At 43.0% G+C, this 27,323-nt stretch overlaps 1 protein-coding gene across 5 annotated transcripts in view; it reads right to left on the reverse strand.

Annotated features, from left to right (window-relative positions):
• Positions 1-514: 514 nt before the first annotated feature.
• The window catches only part of PDE1C (phosphodiesterase 1C), a 378,336-nt gene continuing 351,527 nt past the window's right edge, over positions 515-27,323 (reverse strand). For 4 of the 5 annotated variants that reach the window (XM_014949442.1, XM_014949441.1, XM_014949445.1 and 1 more), the window contains one exon: positions 18,165-20,927. In XM_014949442.1, coding sequence (XP_014804928.1) covers positions 20,914-20,927 — 14 coding nt within the window. In that variant the 3' untranslated portion in view covers positions 18,165-20,913. Of the gene's footprint in view, positions 887-12,131; positions 12,198-18,164; positions 20,928-27,323 lie in introns of those variants that run through there. The other variant, XM_014949446.1, reaches the window with a different exon arrangement.

Here is a 27,323-nt window from a genome sequence, read left to right on the forward strand (position 1 = left end):
AAGAGGGCAGAGTTATTGGCCACTCTTTCTCACACTGTAAAATCTGGGAACAAAAGGATCTTTTATCTGGGGGGAAGGGAGGGCATGTTCAGCAGTGAGACTCAGGCCCACGGGACACTGGTGCACTAAAAGAACACATGGCATCAAACTCAACTAAGTTAAAGCCACAAAAGGCAATCAGCGTCATTTAACATTCAGCAGAGTTCCTGCAAAGCACAACTTTAATGCTGTGCTATGCCTTCTTTTCCAATGAGTGAAACAAGAGGACTCCCTGTACTCCAGCCTCCTGAACGCCTATCTCACTATGACAGGAGGACATTTATTCTCAGTACAGCTCAGCAAAAAAAATCTTTCATGTTCTCCGTGAAATAGGAATTGCTGTCTTACCTGTGGTAGGCAGAAGGTCACACTGAGAACACCATAAGGAGCCCAACAATGTAGGAAAGCTTTCTTAATTTGTCAGGAGATAGTGATATGCAATTACTTCTTTTAAGATAACAGCCAATATTTTAGTAATAAGTGGGCACATGCTGCAATAATAAGAAGGCTATTGAGAATATTTCTAGCAAAATGTCCATTATATAGTTTAGCTAAATCATACACTTGCTTTTATCTAGAATTGCAGCTTCTGTACAATGCAGTATGGCTTGTGCAATGGTTACACAAAGTCCTCCATCCCCAGGTGAGGAGTGTCATTCCAGAAGATGCCTTTTATGCTATTTCCTATTCCAGTTCTGGGAAATATTTTGTATCTTCTTCATCCTTCCCCGCTGGTCAAGCAGCTTAAATCTCACTGGATGTTCCTCTGATTTCTTGTGGAGGGCTAACAAAGAGTCTCCTGAGCTGTGACTGGGCCTCCTGAGGTGATGCAGCTGAGGTTTGATGGCTGGTGGTGACAAAGGAAGAACAACATTGGTTACCATGCCTAGCATTCATTTGCTGGTGGACAAGAAATTAATTTCTCCGAAGCTGTGCCCATCCCTGTCAGCACAGCCTGTCTGTGCAAAGGAGGGTTTCTCAGCCTGAGAGACAGGACTCTTTTGGGATAATGAAGGGTTAGGAAAAGGTTCAGGAAAAAAAGATGTGAAAAAATAAATCATCAGTATGGATGTAAAACTCTAGAATGAACCATAGGCCTCTCAAAAATCGAATATTGGGCAATCAAACACTTTGGAATACTTGATCTTTAAATCATGCCCTTATTTGGATATCCCAGAAGACTACTCCAATACAGATGAATCCCAAGGAATGTTCTTAAGGCTGGGAAACAACTTTTTATACAGAAGATGAAAGTGCCAAATGTCTGAATGAAGCAGCAACTTTTTACTTATCTATCTACTTATAGATAGCTAAACACTGTTTTCAAAATTTCATTGAACAAGGCCATTTAGGCCATTTTAAGGCAATAAATTCAGCTTGAGATCACGTTTCCCAGAATTCAAGAATAGGTGGATCTAAGGGGTTTTGTATGATTTATCTAGTAAACTAAAGGCCAGTGTGAAAGTCACAAGTGGGCTACATATGAATCTGACTATTCTCAATTTCTTGACTCTGTCTGAATCTGTGTCTTGCTTTCTTACATCTTTACATAGGTAGAATAAGAAATTAATCAGGACTATGACAAAAATGTATTGTCTCATGCTTATTATTTACAAAATAAACAAGTAATACATCAATAATTGGCATGGTAAGCACTTTAATAAAAAGTCATTGTCAAGATTCTCCTGTGCAAGCTGGCTAACTTCAAATGCCAGAACAGTCACACTATCATCTTGCTAAACTCCTTGAGTGATTAATTATACTCTAAAATGGAAACAAAAAAACCCCATGGATTTCATAAACTTTAGAAATACACATCTAGATCTCTGCATAGTCATAATCATTCCTGTTCTCAACTAGACTAGATTGCCATTAATTAAAAGCTTGAAAAATATCCAGGTGAGTTACTGTTCTTTGAGGTACATTCACTCTTCAGTTTAATTCCATTTTCTGTACTCAGCATGGATTCTGCCAAACTGTTGTTGGATTTTTCATTGCTCAGCATGGGGGAATGTTTATTGTTAACTGGAATTTTACTGGAGTTGTTGCCAGCAGAGATGACTTGGCTAATAGGTTTAAGGGGTTTATCCAGAACACTGACAGAGCTGTTTATCATCCTTATACAGGAGTTAATAAAGGAGATCTGTGACTTTTAGTTTCTTCAGGTTTTAGTGACTCAAAGCGATGGGGAGAAGATCGCTCTCAAGACTCTAGAGTTCTATCCTTGGATTTCTTAATGACTTCTTTTATAACATTCACCACAGTTTCTCCACACATGGGAATAAAAATTATTATACTTACCTCACAGAGTCTTTGTGGGCTTCAATAGGTTATGATTCTTAGGAACTTCATGCAAGGAGTCATGTAAGTATTACAAGTTTTTAACCTTGGTGTTGCTAAGGCATGAAATTTCTTTGGTTTTAATTTAGGGACAAAAAAGAATTATTTTTTAAGATCGTGGCTATCATCAAGGCAATGAAAGCAAAGAACATGTCTTTGGACAGTGCCAGTATAGACTAGAATAGTTACACAAGTAGCATCATGCAGAGAGACTGTCGGTGTGTATTTCAGACATTGATTGAGGATGAGTGCATTAGCTGCACCGTTTGCTCTGGTCAGCAGGATGTGCAACCCAGCATAGCAGCCATGCAAACCTCAGATTTGGCTAGGGTGGGATCCAACCAGTATTTCTTTTTATCCTTTCTTTGATGCAACTCTTCATTTAATTCTTGAGAGAGACCAGGACTCCCTCTAGCTGCCTAGTATAAATTTCCGCCCTATGTCAACATTATGCCTTGATTTGCTTAAGATATAATGGCCATTACAGCTGAAAGAATGAATGCCAGAGTTGCCACTTTAGACACTTAAGAATGAAAAATTAGAGAATACTGCAGGGAATATCTCACCCAGCACTAGTCCTCAGGTTCTGCTTGCAGCACCGCAGTTAAGGGCTCCCCAACATCATAGCACTCTATGCCCTTCCTGAGGAAAACGTACCTTTAACTGATGTCTGTATTTTCAAAGTTTTCTGCTAAGCAGAAGGGAGTGAAAAGCTTGTAATCTGTTTCTAGTAAAACTTAGATTTTAGTAAAACTTTAGATTGGATCTGATGCGCCTTAGGTTCAACTGATAGTGTGTCAAAGCGAGGCAGGATTTGAGGATATCTGCAAACACATTTACAGCAGACCAACTAACAGGTTTCAGAGAACAACACGACTTGTACAATGCTTATATGAAGGAACAGGAATTGTTCACTTCCCCATCCCTCTTGCCCTGCCTCCCGCCCCTGCATAACAGAAAATCAGCCTACTATACTCTGTGGAACTCCAGTTAGATCAATGGCTTGAGGCACCACACCAGAAGTTATTATTTTGTATTAGCAGTGATGGATGACCCAATAAGCACACATAGGTAATGCATGAGAGATTGCTTTGGAAGTGGAGACACATATAGAGAAGAGCAGGTGAAGAAGCATGCTGGATTTGCCACAAATTAAACCATTCATCTATGAGTCAAGAAACCACAGGAGTACCAAATGCTGCCACCAGTTTTGCCCGTCAAACTGTTCCTAAGATGTGCCACGCATCCACTGGGTGAGATCAGCAAGACAGCCCACCAAAAAACAATTATTTTGTGGGTGACCACTTGCACTAACAGTCCAGACAATGCCAAGTGGTTCAATCTCATGGATAATCTGAAGAGGAGAAAAAATTTCCTGAGGAGCCTGCCCTCAATTAATCAAGCATGATGGACATTGCATGTGACCTTTGAAGCCAGAAGATGCATCACCACAGTCCACAAGAATTATTGTACACTATAGTCAAAACTTTAGCTGAAATTTTCCTCGTTCCACTGACCTCCCTAGAAATATACCAATATGCAATAGGTTTTGCCCCGATGCAATAAGAAGGAAATTATTGCTAATGATACTTACTGATGAAAACACTATATATAGTTATCTTGAGTATTTCAAACTACTAGAAGTTGTTATAGCAACAGACTTCTTTCTATGTAGCAATTCCACTCTGATCAGAAAACATGACAAGATAAGGCAAAACACCAATATCCTTTCCTTTTCAAGCATCTTAAAGCAGATTGATATAAACATTTCTATTCATTCAAAAGGGAACGCCCCTTCAAAAAAGTTATTGAAATGCCATTTTCTTTAATGTCATCACTAGCGTCACTGAATTAATAGCATGGTTTTTTCTCCTGAACACCTGTTGGGAAGTAATTTCCCTCTGATAAAAAGTAAGATCACAGTCACATCTAAAAATGGGATTTGAGTGGTCACTCTTGACACTCAGAGGGTAAGGAAAAGACAATGGGGAGAAAGACAGGAAGCTGGATGGAAGGGGGAAAACCCATACAAGGTGCTCAGCTTTCACATCTGCCCCTGAGCTGGTGGCAGTCTCTTGCCATGCTGCTGCCACTGCTTCTGGAAAAGGACCCAGACATGGCTCCCCACCATCTTTGTCCAGCAGTGAAAGGTGTGGCTCATGGGGCAGCACTGGTGCTGGAGGAGACCAGTTTGGCCTCACTGCAAGACAGTGCAGCTGAGTGTGGATGGGAATGAAAAGCGAGACATTGCTGTCTCTCCCAGCTGTCCTTGCCTCATGTCCTTGGCTGCCCAGGGAGGTGGTTGAGTCACCATGCCTGAATGTGTTTAAGAGTCGTTTAGATATAGTTTTGGGGGATAGGGTGTAGGGGGGAACTTTGTAGAGTAGGGTTGATGGTTGAACTCGATGATCCAAGGGTTTTTTCCAACCTGAATGTTTCTATGATGGGATGCTGCGGCTTTGTAGATGTACCAGGATGGAAACGATGTCTGGGACACTGCTTAGTCAGACAGAAGTACTTCTTAGCCCTGTTCAGATGCTCATGGAAGCACTGAAGGCCCCTGGCATGCTATGGACATTCCCTAGCAGAACCAGCTGTGGTTAGAGGCCTGTGGGGATATCCTAAAACAGACCTTCTGCCATCTCTCCTCGCCCCTCCTCTACCTGCAGAGCTACAACTTTTCCCTTCTACTACTATGCAGGCAAGGATAAAGAAAATCCTAGGAGAAGGAGAAGGGATTCTTCTTTCTCTTTCGTTGTCTTTGCCAACAAAGGAAATTTTCTCCTGTAATTATCAGAAAAATCTCAGGAAGAAAGAACAGGAGAACAAAGACTGTGTTTCATTGGACAAATACTCTCAAGTGAACTTTTCACCCAAGAAATATGATAATCTTGGGGAGAATCATTCTCTCAGGATTAAAAAAAATCTGCATGTCTATACAAAATTCACTGTTCTCTCCAATGAGACACCTCAAGGAGAGAATCCAAAGACAGGTACTCCTTGGCCAGTCACTGTGACATAAGCTGAGTGTTTAGCAACTAATTAAGATTTTTTTTCTGCCCAGGTATGCTTTTTAATACACTGAGTGCATATTATACCCTCCTCTGTGCCCAGCCAGCTCTTACACTAAAGGTAGACCTATATGACAACCTGAACTCTTGAAGTCTCTGCTCCATAACATTGCACAAGATCCAGTATTCAGGAATATGAAGATGAACCACGGCTTGTAGCAAGCTATGTTTGTGGGTATGACCAGGAATGTTAGACTAGAAGAGTTCACCTGGAATGAACATACAATGATCCTCTGGAACAATTCAGGGCTGACCAAAAGCTAAAGCATTAAGGGCATTGCCTAAATGCCTCTTAAACACTGACAGGTGTGGGGCAGCGACTACCTCCCTATACCAGTTTCTCGGAAAAGAAATGTTTCCTCATGTCAGGTCCAAACCTACCCTGACTGCAGTAGCAAATATCCCTTGGTGCATGAGTACGGACAGAATGGTGAGGAAATAATGTATGTCTCTGCAAAGTACCTGCAGAGGGAACCAAACTCCCGTCTTTCACCTCTGGCATCAGCACAACCAAGTGAGTGTCTCAGGAATAAATGCCCTTATTTACATAGTCTGAAGGTACGTAACAATTTTGGCACCAATGTACAAAGTGACAAGAAGAGTACCTGCCTAAATCAAGTACCTGCCAGTACTCAAAACACAAATCCTAAAGGGAAAGGAGATTTTTACAGGGTTTTAGATAAGACCTGAGCATTTTCCCACAAATCGAGGTAGGCAAATTACACTCAGAAATGTTAAAATCACATATGAGTTTGGAAGTTTTACCCCGTGGCTGAGGCACTTTTTGTGTCCCGTATAAACACGGCCGATGGGTGTGTTTAACAGGGGACCTGCACAGCTTGGTTTCAGTGGGACAAGGGGATGTGACAGCGATGGTGGCAATGGGCTCTTTTCCCAGTTTGGAAGAGTCGTAGTTTGCCTGGCTGTGCTTTGGGCACAGGTTCCTCCACAATTCTAGGTCTGAAGATGCTCACAATCTTTCCACTACACCAGTGTAACCTCTGCTCACTTGTTTTTCAAAGCCTATGTTATTTCCATGGCATTCTGTCATCACTGTCCATCCCAGCCTGTGGCTCTGATTACACTTTGGTGTGGCTACAGCTGCCATAATCACTGCCTGCTGGTCATGCACCACAAAGATGGTCCCTCGTGCCCTACAGTTGGGGGGAGGAACACTTTTTATCCCCCAAGGTGGGCTAGCAAGTGTCCCTTGCTGCCTTCCTCTGCAGCACTGACCAGGGCCCCTTTACCAGGGCTCCTTTGGCCAAGCGGCTACTGCTCCTGCCCCACGAAGGTTGCCCTCATGCCCTGCATCCAGGTGGAGAAAGCTTTCTAGACTCTCAAGGTGGGCTGAGGGGTGGCCCACCCTGACCAAATCTTGCTGCTTGTCCTCTGTAGCCATGAGCACAGCCCTTTGTCAGGGCTCCTCTTAGCCCTTTTGGCTCAGTTCTTGCCTGCTGCTCTTACACTGCTAAGGTGCAACCACTTATGCACCTGGCACAACCACTCATGCACTGGCTCTCAGTCTCTCTTGCCCATTGCAAATTTGGAGTGGGAGTGAGCTCTGCTCTTCCCTTGGCTCCATTTCCCCAGGGAAATGCTCATTCAAAACAGCCTCTGCTTGGAAGGGTTCCAGGCTTGCTGCACCATCAGGAGCTGCCACTTGGCAGCTTTCTCTGCATACAATACAAGCATAGGGCAGGCATGGGAGATGTTTTCATGCATCACTGCCCAAGATGCACAGCGGCAAAGCACGTTTTGAGAGCAAAAGGTATACTTGTCATTGCTAAGTGTCACACTTTTCATTGAAAATACACTGTGGTACCATGTGCCACTACTACAGCTTCTTCTTCTCCTCCTCCTCCTTTTTCTTCATCATTGTTGTTGTCTTCTTCTGTTGTTGTTTTTGTTGTCATCATCATCTTCATCTTCTCCATTGTTTTAATCTTCTTCGTCTTCTTTTTCTCCTTTTCTTCTTCTTTGTCATCTTGTTCTTCAACTTATTATTCTTCATTTCCTTGTCATCGTCATCTTTGTCCTCTTTGCCATTGTCATCTTTTTGATGTCATTTTCTTCTTTGCCTTTGCCCTCACCATCTTTGTTGTCATCGTCTTCTCCATCGTTGCCTTCTTTGTATAACTATTATTATTCATCGTCTTCTTCTCTAGAATCATCTTCTTTGTTGTCATCTTCTTCGTCACTGTCTTCTTCTTCATCTTTCTCTTTTGTATGGTGTTTGTGGGTATGACCAGGTTATTCGTGATCCCCTGTCTTCATGTTCTCACTCTCTAGGAAACAGGGACTGCTACTTTCTGTAGCTCTGCTTTGCCACACTGCTAGGCATGCTTTTCCAAGCTAAATTGAAGAACACATCAGCCTGCGCCTGCCTACACATGCACATTGTGTTAGTGCTCGTGAGCATTGGGTCTGAAATAGATTCAGAAAAATAACATAAAATAACATCAAATAGCATAAAGTAAAATCCTGTTTCCACTTGTAATCTTTGTTATGTGTCCTTGAAATCGTTTTTGTACCTGAAAAAACCCTGGCATTTCAAACAAATAGTCTCATTGTTCCTCAAGTCCCTGTGAGCACAGGGAGCAGAACAGAATAGTTATGCCATGGTATGCCTAGAGTTCTGCATGACCAGCTCTGACCCGTGCCTGAGGGGTCCATCCAGGAGAGCAGCTCTCTGCAGTGCAGGTACCAGGCCCATCCAGGAGACGGGGCAGAGATGGGGACACCTACAACATCTCAAAGGCAGGGACTGAAGGCCACAGGCTGAGCTGAGACACGTCCCCTGGGCCCTTGGCAGGAGATGGTGTGGGTGAGGTTATCAGGGAGGCTGTTCCCAGCCATTGAGGCCTACCAACATCCCCAGGACCCTGACAGAAGTAGATTTCCAAATGTTTCCAACCCACAGAAAGAAAAATATTATCAGTGATTGTAAATAAGACTTCTGAGTACTTCATTGTCCCTTCCTGACCATACAAAGTGCAGGCTCCTTGGAGAAATGGTCGATTCCTCTTCTCTGCACTGAGAAAAAGAAGTTGTTCCAGGAGGCATCAGATGTGCCCACTGCTGGGCTCCCTGCAATGCTGTGAGATGCAGCTGAGCTGCTGGGGGACTCTGGCTTCACCAGTGGTCAAGCCCAGGTGGGAGCACTGCCAGTGCTCTCTCCTGCACGCAGCCATGTTACCTCATAAAATTCCCCAGCTTGGTGACCTCTCTTGCTCTTTAAGTTGACAAGGCACAAATTCAAAAGTTGGTGATGAGAAGGACTGACCAACCTGTTGGCTCAGAGGAAGGTGGGATCACGTGTCTGTTCTCATCAGCCTGGCTTCTTCTGAAGTGAAGTTGAACCCACCACAATAAAGCTGCCCCTTTTTATTCAAGAGGCCGCATGCGATTGGCAGAAAAAAACCAGCAAGACAGTAACGTTTTCTCAATTAGAAAATAATGTGTGTGTTGATATCAGAATGTGTCTTAACTACATATTAATTAGTGGCTACTTCCAGCACAAGCAACTCCCCTGAAACATGATGTGTATAGAGCATAAAAAAACAACACCGTAATGGCTGTAAGCAAGACGTGCTACTGGACACATGGAAAATATCATGCTATTTTCTGCTCCCTGTCACATGCTGTAAATAGCTGCATGGGACGGGCTGATTTGCAGAGTAACCATTATTCTGTGTGTATGGGAGCACCCAGCCAAACCGGTTTCAGAGCACAGTAGGTGAAATGCATGGAGCTGTCATCCCACTCAGCTTCATCTCTGCCTTGCCTTCTCTATGCAAAGGTATCTTGGGGGTGGGGGGGGGGGGGGCTGCAAAACAGCTCAGCCTGGGGGGGCCTCAAGATTGCATCACAATAAGAACTGAAACCAAATGGAGCCTTAACTCCCTTAACAAACAAAATGCCCAGAGTCCCACATCACTATTCCCATGACTTTGAGTGCTAGACATTACAAAATTGGCAACAGAGACTTAGCCAGCACAACACAAGAGGTAAATATCCCAGAGAGTGTAATCCACTCAGGCATAATCCTGCACCCCCACCGAAACAGGAAATAGAAACAGAAAGGTTTGGGGAGAAAAATGGGGAATCTTCCAATGATACAGCTGGCCTGTAGGAGATTCATCCCCCCTCTTTCCCAGGATGCTCTACAGAGATTGAGTGACCTTACCTGAGAGAGATATATACATTAAGAAACATACATATGATATAAGGCATGCTATTAAGATTGTGATTGCTGCACTCTTTTAAGGTATTAATAGCTAGGGTACTTGTGGTTTGTGTTGTTACTTTTCAGGATCACTTGTAGGTTGCAATAGCTTAATCCACAAATTGCTTTTAAATTGCAATAGTGTAATTGCCATTGTATGCATAGAACCTGCAATAGTGACGTATTGGACCTGTGAGCGAAATCGAAATAAATTGTGAATTTGAACCTCTCAGTGAAGTCTTTTTTCCTGTTTCATCACACCGTGTGAGCTGCGGTCACAGAGCATGGGCACCAGTGTTAAACAGTCAGATAGAGAACCCACTGGGTCCCTAAATCAACTGAATCCAAATCATACACTAAGGTTGGACATGTCTAACGGAGAGAATGTAAAAACACAGCTCTTCATTTCCTTAAGTGCCAGACAGAAGACACCTTATAACTCAACATGAGTACCGCTCCTGGCAGCAGTGAGGCTGGACTGGCTACAAATCCACATCGTCTGTTTGCACAAAAGGACACTATTGGGTCGATTGCTCCCCTCTCTCTACACATCGTCTGTTTGCACATCGTCTGTTTGCACAAAGGGACACTATTGGGTCGATTGCTCCCCTCTCTTGAAGGTGGATCCTCCTGACTAATGGTTTTGTAATCATAGCATTTAACAGATCCCTAGATAGGATAGTTTTAAAGAGTAGCAAACATTATCTTTCCAAAACAGCTGAGGAAAATGGGGCACACAAGAAGGATTTGAGCAAGGTCATTTAGCAAGTCAGCAATAATGAAGGGACTATACCTGGTAGTTTATGCCAAAACCCTCTTGTCTGCATTTGTTTTCCTTCTTCCTTATTATAATGATGACCTGCAGGCTCAGAGTAAGTATCGCATATAAAAAGGGATGCTGGATTTGTGCTTTGCAGGTACTCATTAATGGATCAATAGGATAAAAGTGTTATAGTGTTGGCAAAATAGATGAAAACACATGTGTAAGCATTGCTTTTAAAAAAGAACAAGTGACCAATGCAAACATACTAAAATGTATGAAAAGTGAGCTAGGTTTGAAATTATATATGTTTACACTAGCTGAGAGTTATAGCTGTAGTTTGACATGAATGTTTCGTTCCACAATTTTTCATTAAAATGAATCATATTTTTTTCCTCAAAAAAGGAAGAACTCCAAAATCTCTCCAAAGAGCAAGACCTCTAAATGCCACCTGCAGAAAATCCTGGGTGAAAACATTCGAAGTAGTAGCTTCCCTTATGAATATAAATATAAGAATTTAACAACTGCTGGGACCCTCTGGGAAGCAGGTAATATAGACAGCTGACACTTATTGTCACTGCCAGTGATGAGAAACTTCAGAGGTCAAGGGGGTATATTTGTGACATTTCATGTTCTGTGCTTTCTAATCTAAAAACCATCCTGGGTTAGTTACCTGGGAGCCCTCACCTGACTATGTTGCTCAGAGGTTTAAATTCTGCTTTCAATGATTATACTTTCTTGCTTTTAAGCAGGACAGTGCGCCATGGAGAACATTGCTTTACTAAGGGAAAAGAGTGTTTTGAACTCTCTGACATTCCTGCTCCTCACTTTTGCTGCAGCTGCGCCTGGGGAAACCTTCTGCCAAGGTGGCAGCTGCAAAAGAGCATCAAGCCATGAACAACTTGGAGAACTGAAACAGAATGGAAACATGCTACTGCATTTTGGCATCAATATATGGCACCACACCATGCCTCATCTGCTGGTAGAGCAGCCACTGATGAAAATATCTGTAGTAAAGTTTTTCAGTACTTTCCTTGATACTTGGGTGGGGTTTTTTACTGTGATTTCTTGTTGTCTTCCTGCAGAGTTACTCTTTCTTTCACCTACTGTGAATTACACATATATGAATGCCCTTGCATATGCACAGGCAAGATGCTGTCTTGTTCACTCTAAGCCATTATTTTGTGTAACAGCCTCATAATAACCTCCCTTTCTTCCGACAGCTGTGTGGGACTGCCAGAAGATGAAGGGATTAAGAAAATGGTTATTGTGGTGAAATAGACACAGCAGGATTTGGTAGATGGGAAGGACACAGAAAAAGCTATGCTTGGGACCACAAAACAGCCTTATTTGTTTCCTTCAGCATTTATGTCCGTGTGATAAAGGCCTAAATTTATTTGCTGATTGAATTAAAATAATCTGTGGAGCCTGCACTTGCAAGCCAGAAAACATAAAAAACAACAAAACCCCCCAATCAACCCCAAACGGAAATGCAGTAAAGACTATTAAAACGACCAGTTCTTGTTCTAACCCACTGACTGTGTTTAACTATTTTAATATGATATGAAAAAGTCTTGCCATACTTGGAAAAGAAGTCATCCGTTTAGTTCATCTCGCAGAAAATAGTCACCGTGAGTGCTTAATTCTAAAGCTGCATAGATAAGCAAATTCAGGTGAGATGATACCGACTGACCTGGCAAAGTGAGGTGGTTTGCCGAGGAATCTGAGCCTGGGAAGGCGGCTGAACGTCGCGCTCGACCTTTAAAAAGAAAGAGTAGTTTCAGCAGAGGATGAACAGTTGTCTCACCAGCCATGAAAACACTTTCTGTGGTGCTGCCACCACCACAAATTGTTTGTTGTCTTCTTTCAGCCATTGTCTTTATCCATGGTTTTAGGTTAGGTTCACTGGGAGAGCAGCCTCTCTTCTGGGGACCCTTCCACTAAAGGAGTCAAGATCAGACATATCTTTCTTCGTTTTATCACTTACCAGATTTGGGTGGTGATACCCAAGTCGTTGATTCTGGAAGTGTCACGGTCTGATCTTTTGGAGCTATGAAGAGTCGCCAGCTCTCCAACAGCCTTTCCTTCAGCCACCTCTGTGGCAATTGTGGCAATTGCCAGGTTGATTGCCCGACACAGCTCTGAGTGCAGTTACATGGTACTTACCTTCTGCTGCCGTTCAGGGAGCGACTGGCATCACCTTGGGAACCACCATTTGATAACATCTCCGGAGGCTCCACACACCAGAGAACGGTCTCTGATACTGTGTTTGCAAGTGGAGGTGAGTAACACAAATCATGAGATGCCTTTTCCAAACCACATTTTCTCCCTTCTTGCCTACGTGGCTGTCAATATTTTTTATTTGATGAACACAGGTGACTACATCAACACCCTCAATATCCATCAGAAATCGGCAGCTTGGCTTCATCTCTACTTGCACCGCATTGGAGGTAGGAGCAGTCTCAAACCAGGCCAGGCAGGCACAGTGGCGAGCACGTCACATGTTCTTTAGGAAATCAATACCAGTGAACTTCACAGAGAGGAAAGGAGTGAATTAAAACTGGCATATCAGGCAAAAATATCAGGCACAGACACAGCCCTTTTCTACCTGTGGAATAAGACACTTTGTAGACGGTGCTAGGTAGAGATGTAGCTGAAATGCTGTGAGAGGAGGTCTACAAGCAATACTGGAGCAGAGGACACCAGCCCTGTGAGATCAATACTTATGTTCCAAGAGGTACATGAAAAAAAAGACACGATCAAGTGTTTCAGTGGGCACGAGTGTGGTGTGCTGTTGTTGGTTTAGATGCTGCTATGGGCTGTGATTTCAGTCTAAAGAGGAAAGGGAAAAGTGAGGTTGAAATGTCTAATCCCCAAACAGGCAGAGATTTACCCCAGGGTCATTAAATAAACTATTTGAATTCTCTACCTCAATTTCCCTGTCTTCAGAAATTAGGTAATGCCACTAACTCCTCCCCCCAGGGCCAGCGGTGTGCAATGACTGCTGTCCAAGCAACATTCCCACAACAATTGAAAATAAAATTTGATTATTGCTAGTACTCTAAGGGAGCTAGATGCTGGAAAGCAAATGGCAAGTGCCATGCCTGGGCAGGATGTAGGAAGCACCAGAACAAATGAATCTTTCTACAACTTTAATTCAAATGGAGCGGAGACCTCATCGTTTTTATTTGGTAATAGGATGAACATACATGGACTCAGTTACAGAAAAACTGGAATATTGAAAATGTTTTATACATTTAGAGACCACAAGCCTCTTCTTTCAAATAAGGAACTAACAGTAAATACGTGTTGTTGAAAATCATTCTCAGAACAGTCGAGAATACTTGGCATTACATGGCATCACTTATTTTTGTTTTGCATTTTTTCCCCTTATGGTCTTAACAAACCAAATAGGATTTTTTCATTACCGTACCCACCCAGTCCCCGGAATAAGCTTGCACTGAGTTTTGCTTTCAATATGGATTATAACTTATTTTCTGTCCCCTGATGCAAAATAGCAAAACAGCCTGCCTCTTTCTTCCTTCAAAAATGTAAGAGAAGAGGTGTCCGTTGTTTATTTTAGTTCAGTTCAAGAAAGACATCTCCACTATCAGTTCTGCTAATATAAACACACTCTAGAGTTTATGTTTAACTTCATAAATAGAAATCCCTGCAGAATGCCAGCTGAGAAAAGATTGTTTTACAAGACCAGGATCCTTGAGTTTGGTTCATTTCCCTTTATCCTTCCAACCAATGAGTTTAACGTTTCTTAACTCTATTCAGGACCTGTCACTCTAGGGTTAAGCACAAGAGCAGTGAAATCTACTGTCACAGATAAGCCACAGCGTCCACCCTTCCTCCCTGCTGTCAGGGTGCTAAGGTATGACTTCGACTTAAATGCCTACGAGAAGTAGCATCGTCAGAAAGAAGTGAGAGATACAGTCATATTTAAACACATTGTGGTAGAAGCAGCTCCTACCACTGCGAAGGAAGACTGCACTGCCCTGGTGCATTGGCTTCACAAAGCCCCCCCTGCGTGTAATTGCAGTTTTTGGTTATTTCATCTTTGGTCCCAGACGCTGCGGTGAGACCACTAGGACTTCGCATGCAACCTTCTTTGATTTCAGTGCAACTAAAAGTGTGATCAGGCCCTAGGTGTTATTTTGCTCCAAGCTGATGTTGCAAATACAATAGCTTTTGTCTATCTGGGAAGAAAGGGGAGCAGAAAAGGTAAGGGAAATATTCCTGTGAGAATCTGGGCCTCTAGACAACCAGAAGATCTGGTAAAAACACAACCAGAACCCTACAATAAAAATAGCAAATATTTTAAAAAATTGCATATAAAAGTGTATAAAAATATCATCCAATCAAGAAGAAAAGGAAAATGTTCACTCTGTCATTCTACTGCTAGGTTTTATCACTAGAAAACCCCAATGGCCGTAAGTAATTTTTTTTTTATAGATGCACCTCTTCAACCACCGGTGGAGACTATGGGATTATGCATATTCCTCCTACCACTGGATAGCTTCTAAAACCGGGGGATTATGAGTACACAGCAGTTGATATACATGCATTTGGAAGAAGAGTACAAAATGCCAACAGTGTGCTGCGAGGCTCGTGAATGAGTGCTGTCCTGCACTTACGTACGAGGGTAAATAAATTTGCCAAAACTGAGCTTCAGGTCCTCAGGCAGCTTGCCTGGAAGCAGCTCCAATTTCTTCTCACTGGTGGTCAAGTCACCAGATCAGGGAGAGCATATGCCTCCAAGGCAGACGTGTCCTGGTCGTGCTTGGGCACACACAGGTACTCTGTGATCACTGGGGATCAGAAGGGATGTTGCAGCAATGGGAATGCAGCCTCAGCCAACGGGAATGTGTGGCCAGCTTTTAATTTCTACAGAAGATAATGGCATTGGCAGGGGCCACCTGCCCTGCTCCTGTTTTGATCCCAGTAGTCAGACACAGAAAGTGTGGTATGGGATTGCAAAACTTTGTCTGCCTGTGAAAGCAGGGGGAACACTACATTGGGCTGCACTGGTGAGACCTCACCTGGAGTATTGTGTGCAGGGCTGGAGCCCTCAATATAGGAAGGACATGGACCTGATGGAGCGGGTCCAGAGGAGGGCCACAAGGATGATCAGGGGGATGGAGCACCTCTGCTACGAGGACAGGCTGAGGGAGCTGGGGTTGTTCAGCCTGGAGAAGAGGAGGCTCTGGGGAGACCTGCTAACTGCCTTCCAGTACCTGAAGGGGCTACAGGAAGGCTGGGGAGAGCCTGTTTAGAAAGGCCTGCAGTGACAGGACGAGGGACAATGGCTTTAAGCTGGAGGGGAACAGATTTAGATTGGAGATTAGGAGAAAGTTCTTTACTGTGAGGGTGGTGGAGCACTGGAACAGGTTGCCCAGGGAGGTGGTTGAGGCCCCATCCCTGGAGATATTCAAGGAGAGGCTCGAGGAGGCCCTGGGCAACGTGGTCTAGTTGGGGGTGTCCCTGCTGACTGCGGGGGGGTCGGACTAGATGGCCTTTGGAGGTCCCTTCCGGCCTGGGCAATTCTATGACTCTATGACTCTATGCACACCTGGCACTGAACTGAGACCAGAGAAGACCTGCTCATGTTGTGGGTAACACAAGGGGGAAAGAACCGCTTTGGAGGCAGCTGAATGTATGAATTTATGAAAGCGTGGTTTTTTTCCCCTCTTTTCTACCTGGCCAGCACGGATACCCATTCCTCGGAGCAATTCACACCGAGTCAGTGCCGCGGGGCTCCTCCTCAGCCGGCGTGTTCCCACTTTGGGCTGCTGTTCAGAGATGGCACCAGCACAGCTCTGACATCAACACCAGGGCAACAACTGCGAGAGCACAGGATCTCTCTGTTGCTTTTAATTATTGGGTGAGGTGATGGATTAAAAAGAGTGCGTAAGAGAAAGAGACTTGATTATGTTGTCATTTGCTGAGTATAAATGGCTAACATATGGTATAGATCACCAGAGGATGATGACTTTCGTTATTATAAAACAAAACGTGAGGAAAAAGGAGCCAATGAGAAATATTTAAGACCACCTCGTATGTTCCTGGAGATAGACTAGTCTATTCTAGTTGAAGGGAAAAAAAGTACTGTCCTTGTCAGGTTTCATCATTTCTAATTTGGATACATTATTGGGCTTTTTAATGAAAAGCCATGTTTGGGGCCCACTGCAGAATTGGCACGGACTAACAGCGGAAGTGTTTCCTTTTTTTAGCTAGGTGAACTCAAGGATCTTCTGGTTTCAAAGCAGAACAGCACTATCAGCTACCAAGTTGGAAGTATATTTTCTTCTGGACTGATCTTGTAAGATGTTGTAAGTACTTATGCAAACAGTTGCATATTCAAAGGGCAGTTTGCAAAAACATCATGATATATACCATTCTTCACCGGCTTAACCAACTACATTTTGGAAAGTTTCTCTCCAACCCTAAAATTTATGCTTGAAAAAAGAAACAGAGAGAAAAAAAGAATGTGCACCTCTCATTCACCCATCAGGAAGCAGATCTCCCAAATTACAGATTTATTCTGATGCTAAATATCCTATTATATTAATACCTTTTGTGTTTACAACAGCTGGAGCTATAGAAAAGGCTGCACCTTTAGATAAGCATCAGTCTACCCAGATTAGAATGCCTACTCTGAAATATGTTTGCAAACTAAAATTGCAACATTTCTTTTTTAATCTAGTTTATCATCAGAAAAGAACAGAAAATAGAGAAAAAAAAAAAAGGTTGGCTTCTGGCATCTTTTTCCAAACACGGAAAACATTATTGACAACCATCATCTTTTTATAATTAAACATAGAAATCTGACCATATAACTTTAAAAAAAAAATGTGTAATTTGTAAGGAAAGCTGGTTGATTTAAGCATTTTGAGAGGGTGCATCACAGGTTTTTATATTTTAAAAAATTAATTTACAAAACCAATCCCTTCTTTCATATATGTGAACACTTCTTGCATATTGTCACAGAAACACACGGTTCAAATCACTGACTGAGCGCAGCCCAGAGAACTGTCATCTTTTGAGCCATTTAAATAATGGACAGAAAAAAAAAATAAATCGCTTGCTTTTTTTAAAATTTTTTTTTAAATTCTAGTGTGCCCAGAAGCTCAAGCACTACGTCACCACTAGTCAAAGGTCTGTTAATTCCCTGAACACCAGTCGCAGATAAAGGAAAAAACCATTGGTAGTGATACTTGCAATAGTATGCCTCCCTGTTGGAAGGGGGTGAAGTCTGAGGAGGGATTCTCCCTCCCAAGTTACACAACAGCTTCTGGGAAACAGAAGGCAGAGCTTTCCGAGAGCACCAGCAGCCCCTGTGCAGAAAAGGAAGAGTGCCTTCTTCATCACACAGCTTCCCAGCCTGTGCCACCCTCCCTAAGGAGCGCTCTGGCAATGGATGGTGGCTACTGGTTGGAGCTCCCAAATGATTCTGTAGAATTTCACCACGAGGCCAATGGCATGGGCCCTATATTTGCAGAATTTCTGCGTTATTCATTGCTTGTATAGTCTTACTGATGGGAAAAGGAAGGCATTTGAAAACGTGATTTCCATACAGCTGGGAAACTTAGCTAAGGATATAACAGCAGAAATCCTTTCTCACTTTTTAAAATGGTAGGCCATTAGCTGATGAACATCTAATCCTTTTCTGCTTTTTGTTTGCTTGTTTCCTTTCATTGAATAAAATAAGAGAAAACAGTTATGTAATTTTTTTTAAGTTTTTATTATTTTTTATTTATTATTTTTATGTATTATTTTTTATTTATTATTTTTTTACACAATTGCACAGTGGCTGATCTCTAGTTTGACTGGGAGGTGTCTAAACATACTGTTCCTTGGCTCACAATGCACTAGCACAATGCTGCAGAGTGTCCCAGGGAGGTGGTGGGGGTGGAACAAGGGAATGGTAGGTGTGATGCTGGGAGGGGACCCCACAGTAGATGCTTTCACCTGGCCTAGTCTCTTTGTAGGATTCCAATTTCTAGATTTCACTTTCACTTCATATATTTCCAATATTCGTATTTCCAAGCTGTAAGATTTCATGGGGATTTCTTTTTACATGACAACAAAAATTTCTAAAAAATGCTAATGATCCACTCTAGCTTATTATTTCAAAAGAGCAGGAGAATGTTAGAGCTAATTGACTTGACTGATTATTGGAAAACATTTTGGTGCATATCTGTGTGCTGAGACCAGTAACTTTGACTATGTCATCTCTTCTAGAATGGCAGCTCTCATCTGCAGTCCCCAAGAGATGGCAAATCCACCACTTCCCCTATTAGCTCCTGCTGGTGGTGAATAACCCTAACAATCGAGGAAAAACATTTTCCAGTCTGATTTCACACCTTTGTGCCAGTGCATGAGAAACAAGACCTGGTGAGCTGTGAATTAAGCAGTCTGCCTTCGCTCTCTCAAAGATGTCACTCCCAGAAAGAAAATACATATCAGAAGTAGATGAAGAAAAAGATTTAGTGTTTTTTTTTAAATTATTATTGTTCTACTGTGCTTAATCTAAGGCATCTTTAGTTACTGTGTATTACGTAAGGATAACTTAAAAAATATTGACTAAATCATCCTGCAGCTCTGACCAAACAGTCAGTGAGGGTATGTCCCCCCTGCCTTCAGGGAGAAGGATGACTACGCAGGGACGGAGTCACTCTTGTGGCATTTAGTTCTGCATTATTTATATTTCATTGATGTGCCTTCAAAGAGCCTGGTCAGGGCTGGAAGTCATGCTCTTATCAGGGCTGAATGCTGATGGAGAACGGGAAAGGGAAGGTGGGAAAGTGCTACGTGGTGACACAGCCCTCTGCCTATCCCACTATAGGGGGTGTGCTCAGCTCTGTGGGGCCACTGTCCTCCCAGCACCCCGCTTTCCTCAGAAAACCTACCCCACAGCTCCCATTGAACGAGGAGCTCACAAATGGGAACACTACGTGCTCTTATATATATTTTATTTAAATGAGCTGGTTCAGTGAAGCCAAATATAAGTTATCGGAATTGCAAGAGTTATTTTTGTACTTCTTCCTTGTGAAAACGTGATTGAATTGCAACCTTTTCACAGCATGAGCCTAATCTAAGTCTTTGGCTTTGAACAAACTCAAACTCTGGTGTCCAGAAAAAGACCTCAAAACGTTTCAAGCCTCAATAATCAAAATCCCAGGTACAAACACTCCTGAGTGACAAGGTACTCATGTTTAAATGTGGGTCTAGGCTGAGATCACTGCTGTGATTTTTGCTTGTGCCATGGGAAGCTCGGCCCTGTACATGCACAGTTTAAGCAGGAACAGAGACTCAAGCTCTAATATAGATACTTTCCTGAATGAAGGCCTGAGCGAGTTAGTTTTTAAACATTTCTTCTTTTAAATGGGAAAAAATGATGGCTACTTTCCACTGGATAGGACAGTTTTATCCACCAACACCAGCAGTGTATTTAGGATGCACTTTCTCATTTTGTCTTTGTCTGTCCATAGATATTCAGCAACACTTTTCCTTATTTTTGGTCTGTCCATTCAGTGAGTGATGAAAGGAAGACCACACTGAGATGAAAGTAAGAATTGATCCATGTGATTTTGTGCTGCCCTTCTTCTCTTGTGTCTTCAGGTCAAACAAAGAGCACTTACCAGTAGCCCATGAACAAATGTGGGAAAGGGCTCATTACCTGTAATCTCAAGGTAAGGCAGGCTTGTCAAGCAGCACATTAGTGTGTGCTCTCAAAGTCTTACAATAAAATCTGTCCTAAGGGAATATTGCTTTCATTGATTATTCCTTTACTATTACTAACTGTGAAACCAGAACAAAATCAAGGATTGAGTGAGTCTACCTGTTGTTTAGAAACAAAAACATTTTACTACCGTCTGGGAAAGACATCGAATCCTAACAAACGGTCAAATGACTCTACAAATTCACCATTCTTATTAACAAAATCTTCTACATCAAGGATAAAACTGATGTCAAATTCTGTCTACCAACAATTGGGAAAGGCTCTCGGGGAAAATAAAAGAGGAAAAGTGAAGTTTTCTTTTTTGTTGTTGTACTCTTTTGCATCACCCTAATGCTGTTTTCACAAGCTGAGGCATAGCAAAAGGGCAACACCAGTTTTTGAAGATGAGTCTCATCTATTTGCTTGACCTGTCCAGAAAAACGGTGCTATTTGCATGAGGAAATCATCACTTTTTTTTCTTAACGAAAAAACCCCGACTTCCCAAACCAACAAATAATGCAGATATACAGAAACAAAAAAACCAAACAAAAATAAAACAGACCCAAAAACCAAGGCCCCACCCTAGAACCCAGAATCATTAGCTGTGAAGTACTCAGTGGGAGGAGGAGTGTTTGAAAGTTTTTTAATGCCTTCCCCAGAAACTGGTCATTGCAGAAGCAGAACAGGAATGAAGAAGCTCAGCTAAAATGACGAAAGAAATTTGCAGTCTCTTTTTAATATATTTTTACTCTTCCGTATCTGAAAAAAAAGAGAAAGAAAAAGAAAACAGTCAAATGCTGCCCTTTTCCCCTTTGAAAGAAAAGTGCAGTGTCTTTTTAATATATTTTTACTCTTCTCTATCTGGAAAAAAAAAAAGAAAACAAAAAGAAATGTGTCAAATGGTGGCCTTCTCCCCTTTGTCCAAGGTGCAAGTAACCTGGAAAAAAACAAATGGTATCTGTTTAGACAGCTTCATTTCGTCCAAGCAGTGCCGCTTTGCTTAACTCTTGGAAGGTTGCAAGGTGAGGAGCACCACAGCAATACTTCTTATTGACTCAACTGGAAATATCATTCTGCCCTATGCAAAGTGGATACATTGCTCTCTGACTCATCCATTGGGAATTCAGCCTTTGGCATCAATGGGACCACGTAAAAGAATCTGATCACCCTTAGCTCCTTCAGTACCTTACTGCTCATGAAAGCAAAAAAAGCAACGATGCTGTACATGTGATTTGAGGTGAAGAAAATAAAAGACTTGCAAAGACAAAAGAGGACACTACCTTTTAAAATCTACTTTCTCCCAAAGAGCTTGCAATGAAAAGCACAACCTTATGAATGGATAGATGCCTGAGGTCTAAGCTATGTTCATTTTACAATCTGCTTGACTCACGGAATCATGGAATTGTTGGAGTTGGAAGGGACCTCTAGAGCCCATCCAGTCCAACTCCCCTGCCAAGGCAGGGTTGCCCAGACCACATCACTCAGGAGCATCCAGGCGGGGCTTGAAGATCTCCAGAGAAGGGGACTCCACACCCTCCCTGGGCAGCCTCTACCAGGGCTCTGTCACCCTCACCCCAAAGAAGTTCTTCCTCGGATTCGAGTGGAACTTCCCATGGTCCAGCTTGTGCCCGTTGCCCCTCGTCCTGTCACTGGGAACCCCTGAAAAGAGTCCGGCTCCATCCTCCCTCAACCCACCCTTTAGATCCTTGGAAGCATGAAGAAGGTCTCCCCTCAGTCTTCTTTGCTCCAGGCTAAAGAGTTCCAGCTCTCTCAGCCTTTCCTCATCAGGGAGATGCTCCAATCCCTCCATCATCTCTGTTGCCCTACGCTGGACTCTCTCCAGTAGTTCCCTGTCTCTCTTGAACTGGGGAGCCCAGCACTGGAGGCAGGATTCCAGTTGTGGCCTCCCCAGTGCAGAGCAGAGGGGGAGAATGACCTCCCTCCACCTCCTGGCCACACTCTTCCCTGTGCAGCCCAGGATCCCATTGGCCTCTTGGCCACAAGGGCCCATTGCTGGCTCATGGAGAGTTTTCTATCCACCAGGACTCCCAGATCCTTCTCCTCAGAGCTGCTTTTCAGCAGGTCCTCCCCGGTGCCTGGCATTCTTCCTCCCCAGGTGCAGGACCCTACACTTGCCATTGTTGAAGCTCTGCCCAGCTCTCCAGCCTGTCCAGGTCAGGCTGTATGGCAGCACAGACCTCTGGAGTGTCAGCCAGCTCCCCCAGTTTGGTATCATCAGCAAACTTGCTGAGGAAACACTCTGTCCCCTGTTCCAGGTAATTGATGAATATCCTCTGTCAAATAGTTATAATCAACTGGCTTCAAAATTAGGCCCTATTTAACTAACATTACCCCGAATGTACAAACACAACTGTTTTCTGTGTAGTTATACCATAAATGAGTCTTCAGAATGAACAGATCTCCTTGAAGAAATGTAGACAAGAAAGCTTTTTTCTTTATTTCTGGTGAAAGAGGAAAATTTCTAACACAAGAGGATGCTCTATCCAACTTGCCTCATACCCTCCTCAAGAAATCCCCTGGAAAAGCTTCAAACAGGAACATGGCTATTTTACTCTGTATTGGGCATCCCAACCAGTTAGTTGAATACACCCAGCACTCTGCTTAGCCACTATTATTCTCACAATGCTTATGTCGGCAGAGTTTGAAAGTGCATTTGAAAAGTTCTCTCACTCTCAACCGAGCAGATGCAGCCCAAGAAGTGATTAATTTATCGGTGAAGCTGGGCATGCCTCAGAAGATGTGATTACATCAGAATCTCTTCGGGTCCTCTGAGAAAACCGGTTTCTTTTACCATCAATAATATATTGCCTTTTTTTTTTTTTAAAAAAAAAAAAAAAAGTATTTGGGCAAACGAAGAAAAGGACTGGGAAACCAAAGATCTAAGGCTTTGCTTCTGGATTACATTATCTCTGGAGAATGAACAGCAGTGGCTGCACAGGTCTGTTAGTGTGTTGGTATATTCTGTGTGGTGAGCTGAGGGACTTTTCCTTTCAGGATGGTCCCCTGTAAGTTGCTACAATATCTTGCTCCCTGATGCAATTTTAAGACATTGTTGTAAATGATTAGACTTGCAGCATTTCACTGGACTTATTTTGACTGAATTGTTCCATTCCCAGGACTACCGACAGCATAATTTTCAGACAGCAATAGTAACAATTGTACTACACTTCCTTGATGTCTCCCTTCTAAAAATTTTTACTGCCATCAACAGGATCATAACAATTGTGATATGTATCCTTCGCTATGTTTTAAAGAGAAAAGACTGACTCAGAAGGAATGTGGGTGGACAGGTGGACTAAATGACATCTTTGAGCGGTAACAATTTCTGAATGTCTTAAATGATTTGCTGAATCACTCCAGGAATCTGAAACAGATCTTGAAGTGCTACCCAACAGCCCTCCCCTTCCTATGACATACATACGCACTAGACTTTCAACACTTCCCATCCCTGTTAATGAAACGAGGGAAAATGCAATGTTTTTTCCAGACTCTCGAAGTTCCCTGTGGAGAACTCAGTCATATATTGCTTTTTGCTTCTGTTAGCCATATCATCTGCTCCAGTGAGAACATTCCTGTACAGCATTTGCTTTAAATTGTTTTTGTACTCGTTGGAGCAGATGTGTTGGTTTCCTAGCTGAATTTCCCTTTGGATACAATTTAGCTTTCCTATAACTACCTTAACCTTGAATGTGATTCAGCCTCTTTCTCATTTCAGCACAGAAGATCCAGTGCAAATATTAGTACTTAGCAACAGAGGTAATTGAAAGAGGAAAAAGAATGAATACGCAGTGTTTGGTACACAGGAAGACTAAGTATTCACTTGGCATATACTGAATTCCATTATCTGAAATAGCCACATGTGAATGCACATCTCTGTTCTCCAGTGTGGCTGATGAGTATATAATGTTTGTAAAATTTGAGTATTGACACTCCCCTTGATCACTAACACAAATACCAGGTCTTTATGTGATACCACCATCCACTGCGAGGAGTTGAAGTCCACTTCTGCTATCAGCTTGGGGTTCATACTAAGGCATTTTTAACTTGTGCCCGCTGGACACATAGAGTCCACATATTTACTGTGTTACTCTACAGTCTGCAGTCTACTGTACTGCAGTGAAAGCACTTTGCAATTCTTCTGTTCCTTCACACAGAGTTACTTGGCGTACAACTGTATCCATACAGCAAGGAAGCTGGCTGTCAGTTTTGCACAATCAGTGATTAATCTCACATGTTTGCCTCTCTTTTTGTGATAAAACAAATGCTTTGGAGTCCAAGGCCTAACAAGAACTACCCGTTTTGACACTTGGCATTTTTATGCCTATCTAATGCTAACTTTCACAGTTTGCTACCCAGTTGGAGAACTGGAGAGCCCCAGAGGCATTTAGATGGAGGTGAGAGTTCAGACTGACTCAAAAACTACATCTGTTGTGTAGTGACTCAGCTGAGCACAGATCACAGGCGTGATGCCGGTTGTAGCAGCTAGACGACACCAAGCTGTGTGGTGGTGTGGATACACCAGAGGGATGGAACATCGTCCAGAAGGACCTGGACAGGCTGGAGAGGTGGGCCCAGGTGAACCTCATGAGGTTCAACAAGATCAAGTGCAAGGTTCTGCACCTGGGCCGGAACAATCCTCACCATCAGTACAGACTGGGGGATGAGGTGTTAGAAAGCAGCCCTGAGGGACTTGGGGGTGCTGGTGGACGAGAAGCTGGACACGAGCAGGCAGTGGGCACTTGCAGCCCAGAGGCCAATCACATCCTGGGCTGCATCAAAAGATGCGTTGCCAGCAGGTCCAGAAAGGTGATTCTGCCACTTTGCTCTGCTCTGGTGAGACCTCACCTGGAGTATTGTGTGCAGGGCTGGAGCCCTCAATATAGGAAGGACATGGACCTGATGGAGCGGGTCCAGAGGTGGGGCACGAAAATGATCAGGGGGTTGGAGCACCTCTGCTACGAGGACAGGCTGAGGAAGCTGGGGTTGTTCAGCCTGGAGAAGAGGAGGCTCTGGGGAGACCTAATAGCAGCCTTCCAGTACCTGAAGGGGCCTACAGGAAGGCTGGGGAGAGCCTGTTTACAAAGGCCTGCAGTGACAGGACGAGGGGCAATGGCTTCAAGCTGGAGGGGAATAGATTTAGATTGGAGATTAGGAGAAAGTTCTTTACTGTGAGGGTGGTGGAGCACTGGAACAGGTTGCCCAGGGAGGTGGTTGAGGCCCCTTCCCTGGAGATATTCAAGGAGAGGCTTGACAAGGCCCTGGGCAACCTGGTCTAGTTGGGGGTGTCCCGAGGTCGGACTAGATGACCTTTGGAGGTCCCTTCCACCCTGGACAATTCTATGATTCTAATTCTATGATTCTATGAAGTGGAGAGCTGTCCTCTCCCAGCACCACTTCCCAAGGTGGTCAGCTCTGCCCCTCAGCACCTGTCCATTCCCTCCATCCTGTCCTCCCCAGCCACCCAAAGCACAGTGCTGCCAGGACACCTCCCCACGGCCTCTGGTGCCAGGCCAGGCTGTCAGGGCAAGACCAGGCCCTGTGGTTTTCTAATTGCATCTCAAAGAAAAGTCTGATATTTTCTCTCCTAAAAAATAAATGCTGAATGCAGACTGCAGGACACTGTGATGCGGAACAAGGATTCTGTGGGCAGGGTTTATTTCATGAACTACTTGCTTGACAGTCCCTGTCGGTGAAAGTGTTTGTGAGGTTATTCCATGGTTCCTGGTTCCTCTGCTCAAATAGTCCTTCTGCTTTATAACCGAATTTAATTATGAAAGAAAAGCAGGATGACACCAGGATTACCCAAGGTTACACACTTAGATTTTTGTTCTAAGCAGACTGTGGTAACCTTGCAGGTCAGTTGTGAAAAAGTAGGGCTTAGCATAAACAAATCTCATCTTCTTAGCATGCTGCATGGGAAATCTCCAGCACATCAGCAAATAACGTGGCCCTTGAGGTACTATTACTCCAAGATATTTTTGAGTTAGAGTTTTAATACACAGAAAAAGCAAAAGGAGAGAGCCTCTGTTAACCATATTCATTCAGCACATCACTTATCGAGCTCCCTGTGGTGATGTCTTTTCATGCTTTTATGATGTAACATCATAAAGAGATCAACCAAAAAAAAAATCAGCATACAATTATATTAAAATGAACATTTTTGTGTTTTGTATATTTTAGTCTTGAAAATTTAGGGGGGAAATCGAATCCTACAGGTTTTCTCATTTCTCATTTCTGAGAACCACACAAGAACCACGTGTGTCAGCATTACTTGCCGACATAAACAGCAGTTATCTAAAGGGTTGCACTCAAAGGGAAGTTGAATACACAGAATGTACGCATCCTATGACTCTAGCCTGAAAAGGGAGAGTGACAGGGAGAATCTAACAAAAGGTGAAGGAAATTATGAGTGGCAATAAGAACACAAATAGGGAACAATTAACTGACTGTTTCTCACACTCCAAAAAGGGTCATCAAATGAAATTATCAAGCAGTAAATTTGAAACTAATAAAAAGATGTGATTTTTTCATGTAGCGCCTAAATAAATTTTGACTTCTGTTGCTGCAGTGCCCAGTACACAAAAGAGTACCAGGGTTCCAAAGATAATTAGACAAAATAATAGAAGAAAAATCCATCAGAAGCTATTCAAGTCAGAGATTTGACCTCTGCCTCGCTCTCTGGAAGACAGAAAGGTGTAGGGGGGAGGCATTGCTCTGGTTTTGTTCTTCATTCATTAAGATTTCTGCTATGAATATTGCCAGGTAGGTGATGGCAAGCTAAAGGGACTTTTGGTCTCACCCAACATGATTATTTAAGCGTTCCTCGGAAAGTTGACATGGTGTTTGAAAATAGCCTCTACTCTCACATATTAAAATCCTAGGCTTTTCAGGATAAGACTATACCAAACCCTACTCTTCCTCAGCACCCTACTCCATCCAGGCATTGGGCAAAATGACAACAGAAATGACAAAATGTTTTATGGCAATTGATATAATACAATTACTACCGATGGAGTGTTTAATGAGGGGAAATAATAGTCTGAGTAAAGAAGTCTCAGATAACCCATAAACCAAAAGGTAGTTATCCGGAAGTATTTGCAGCTGGTGGGGCATATCACTAAATCTGCCACTTTT

Source organism: Calidris pugnax, unplaced genomic scaffold, assembly GCF_001431845.1.
Source record: "Calidris pugnax isolate Ruff unplaced genomic scaffold, ASM143184v1 scaffold124, whole genome shotgun sequence".
In the NCBI taxonomy this organism is placed as follows: Eukaryota; Metazoa; Chordata; class Aves; order Charadriiformes; family Scolopacidae; genus Calidris; species Calidris pugnax.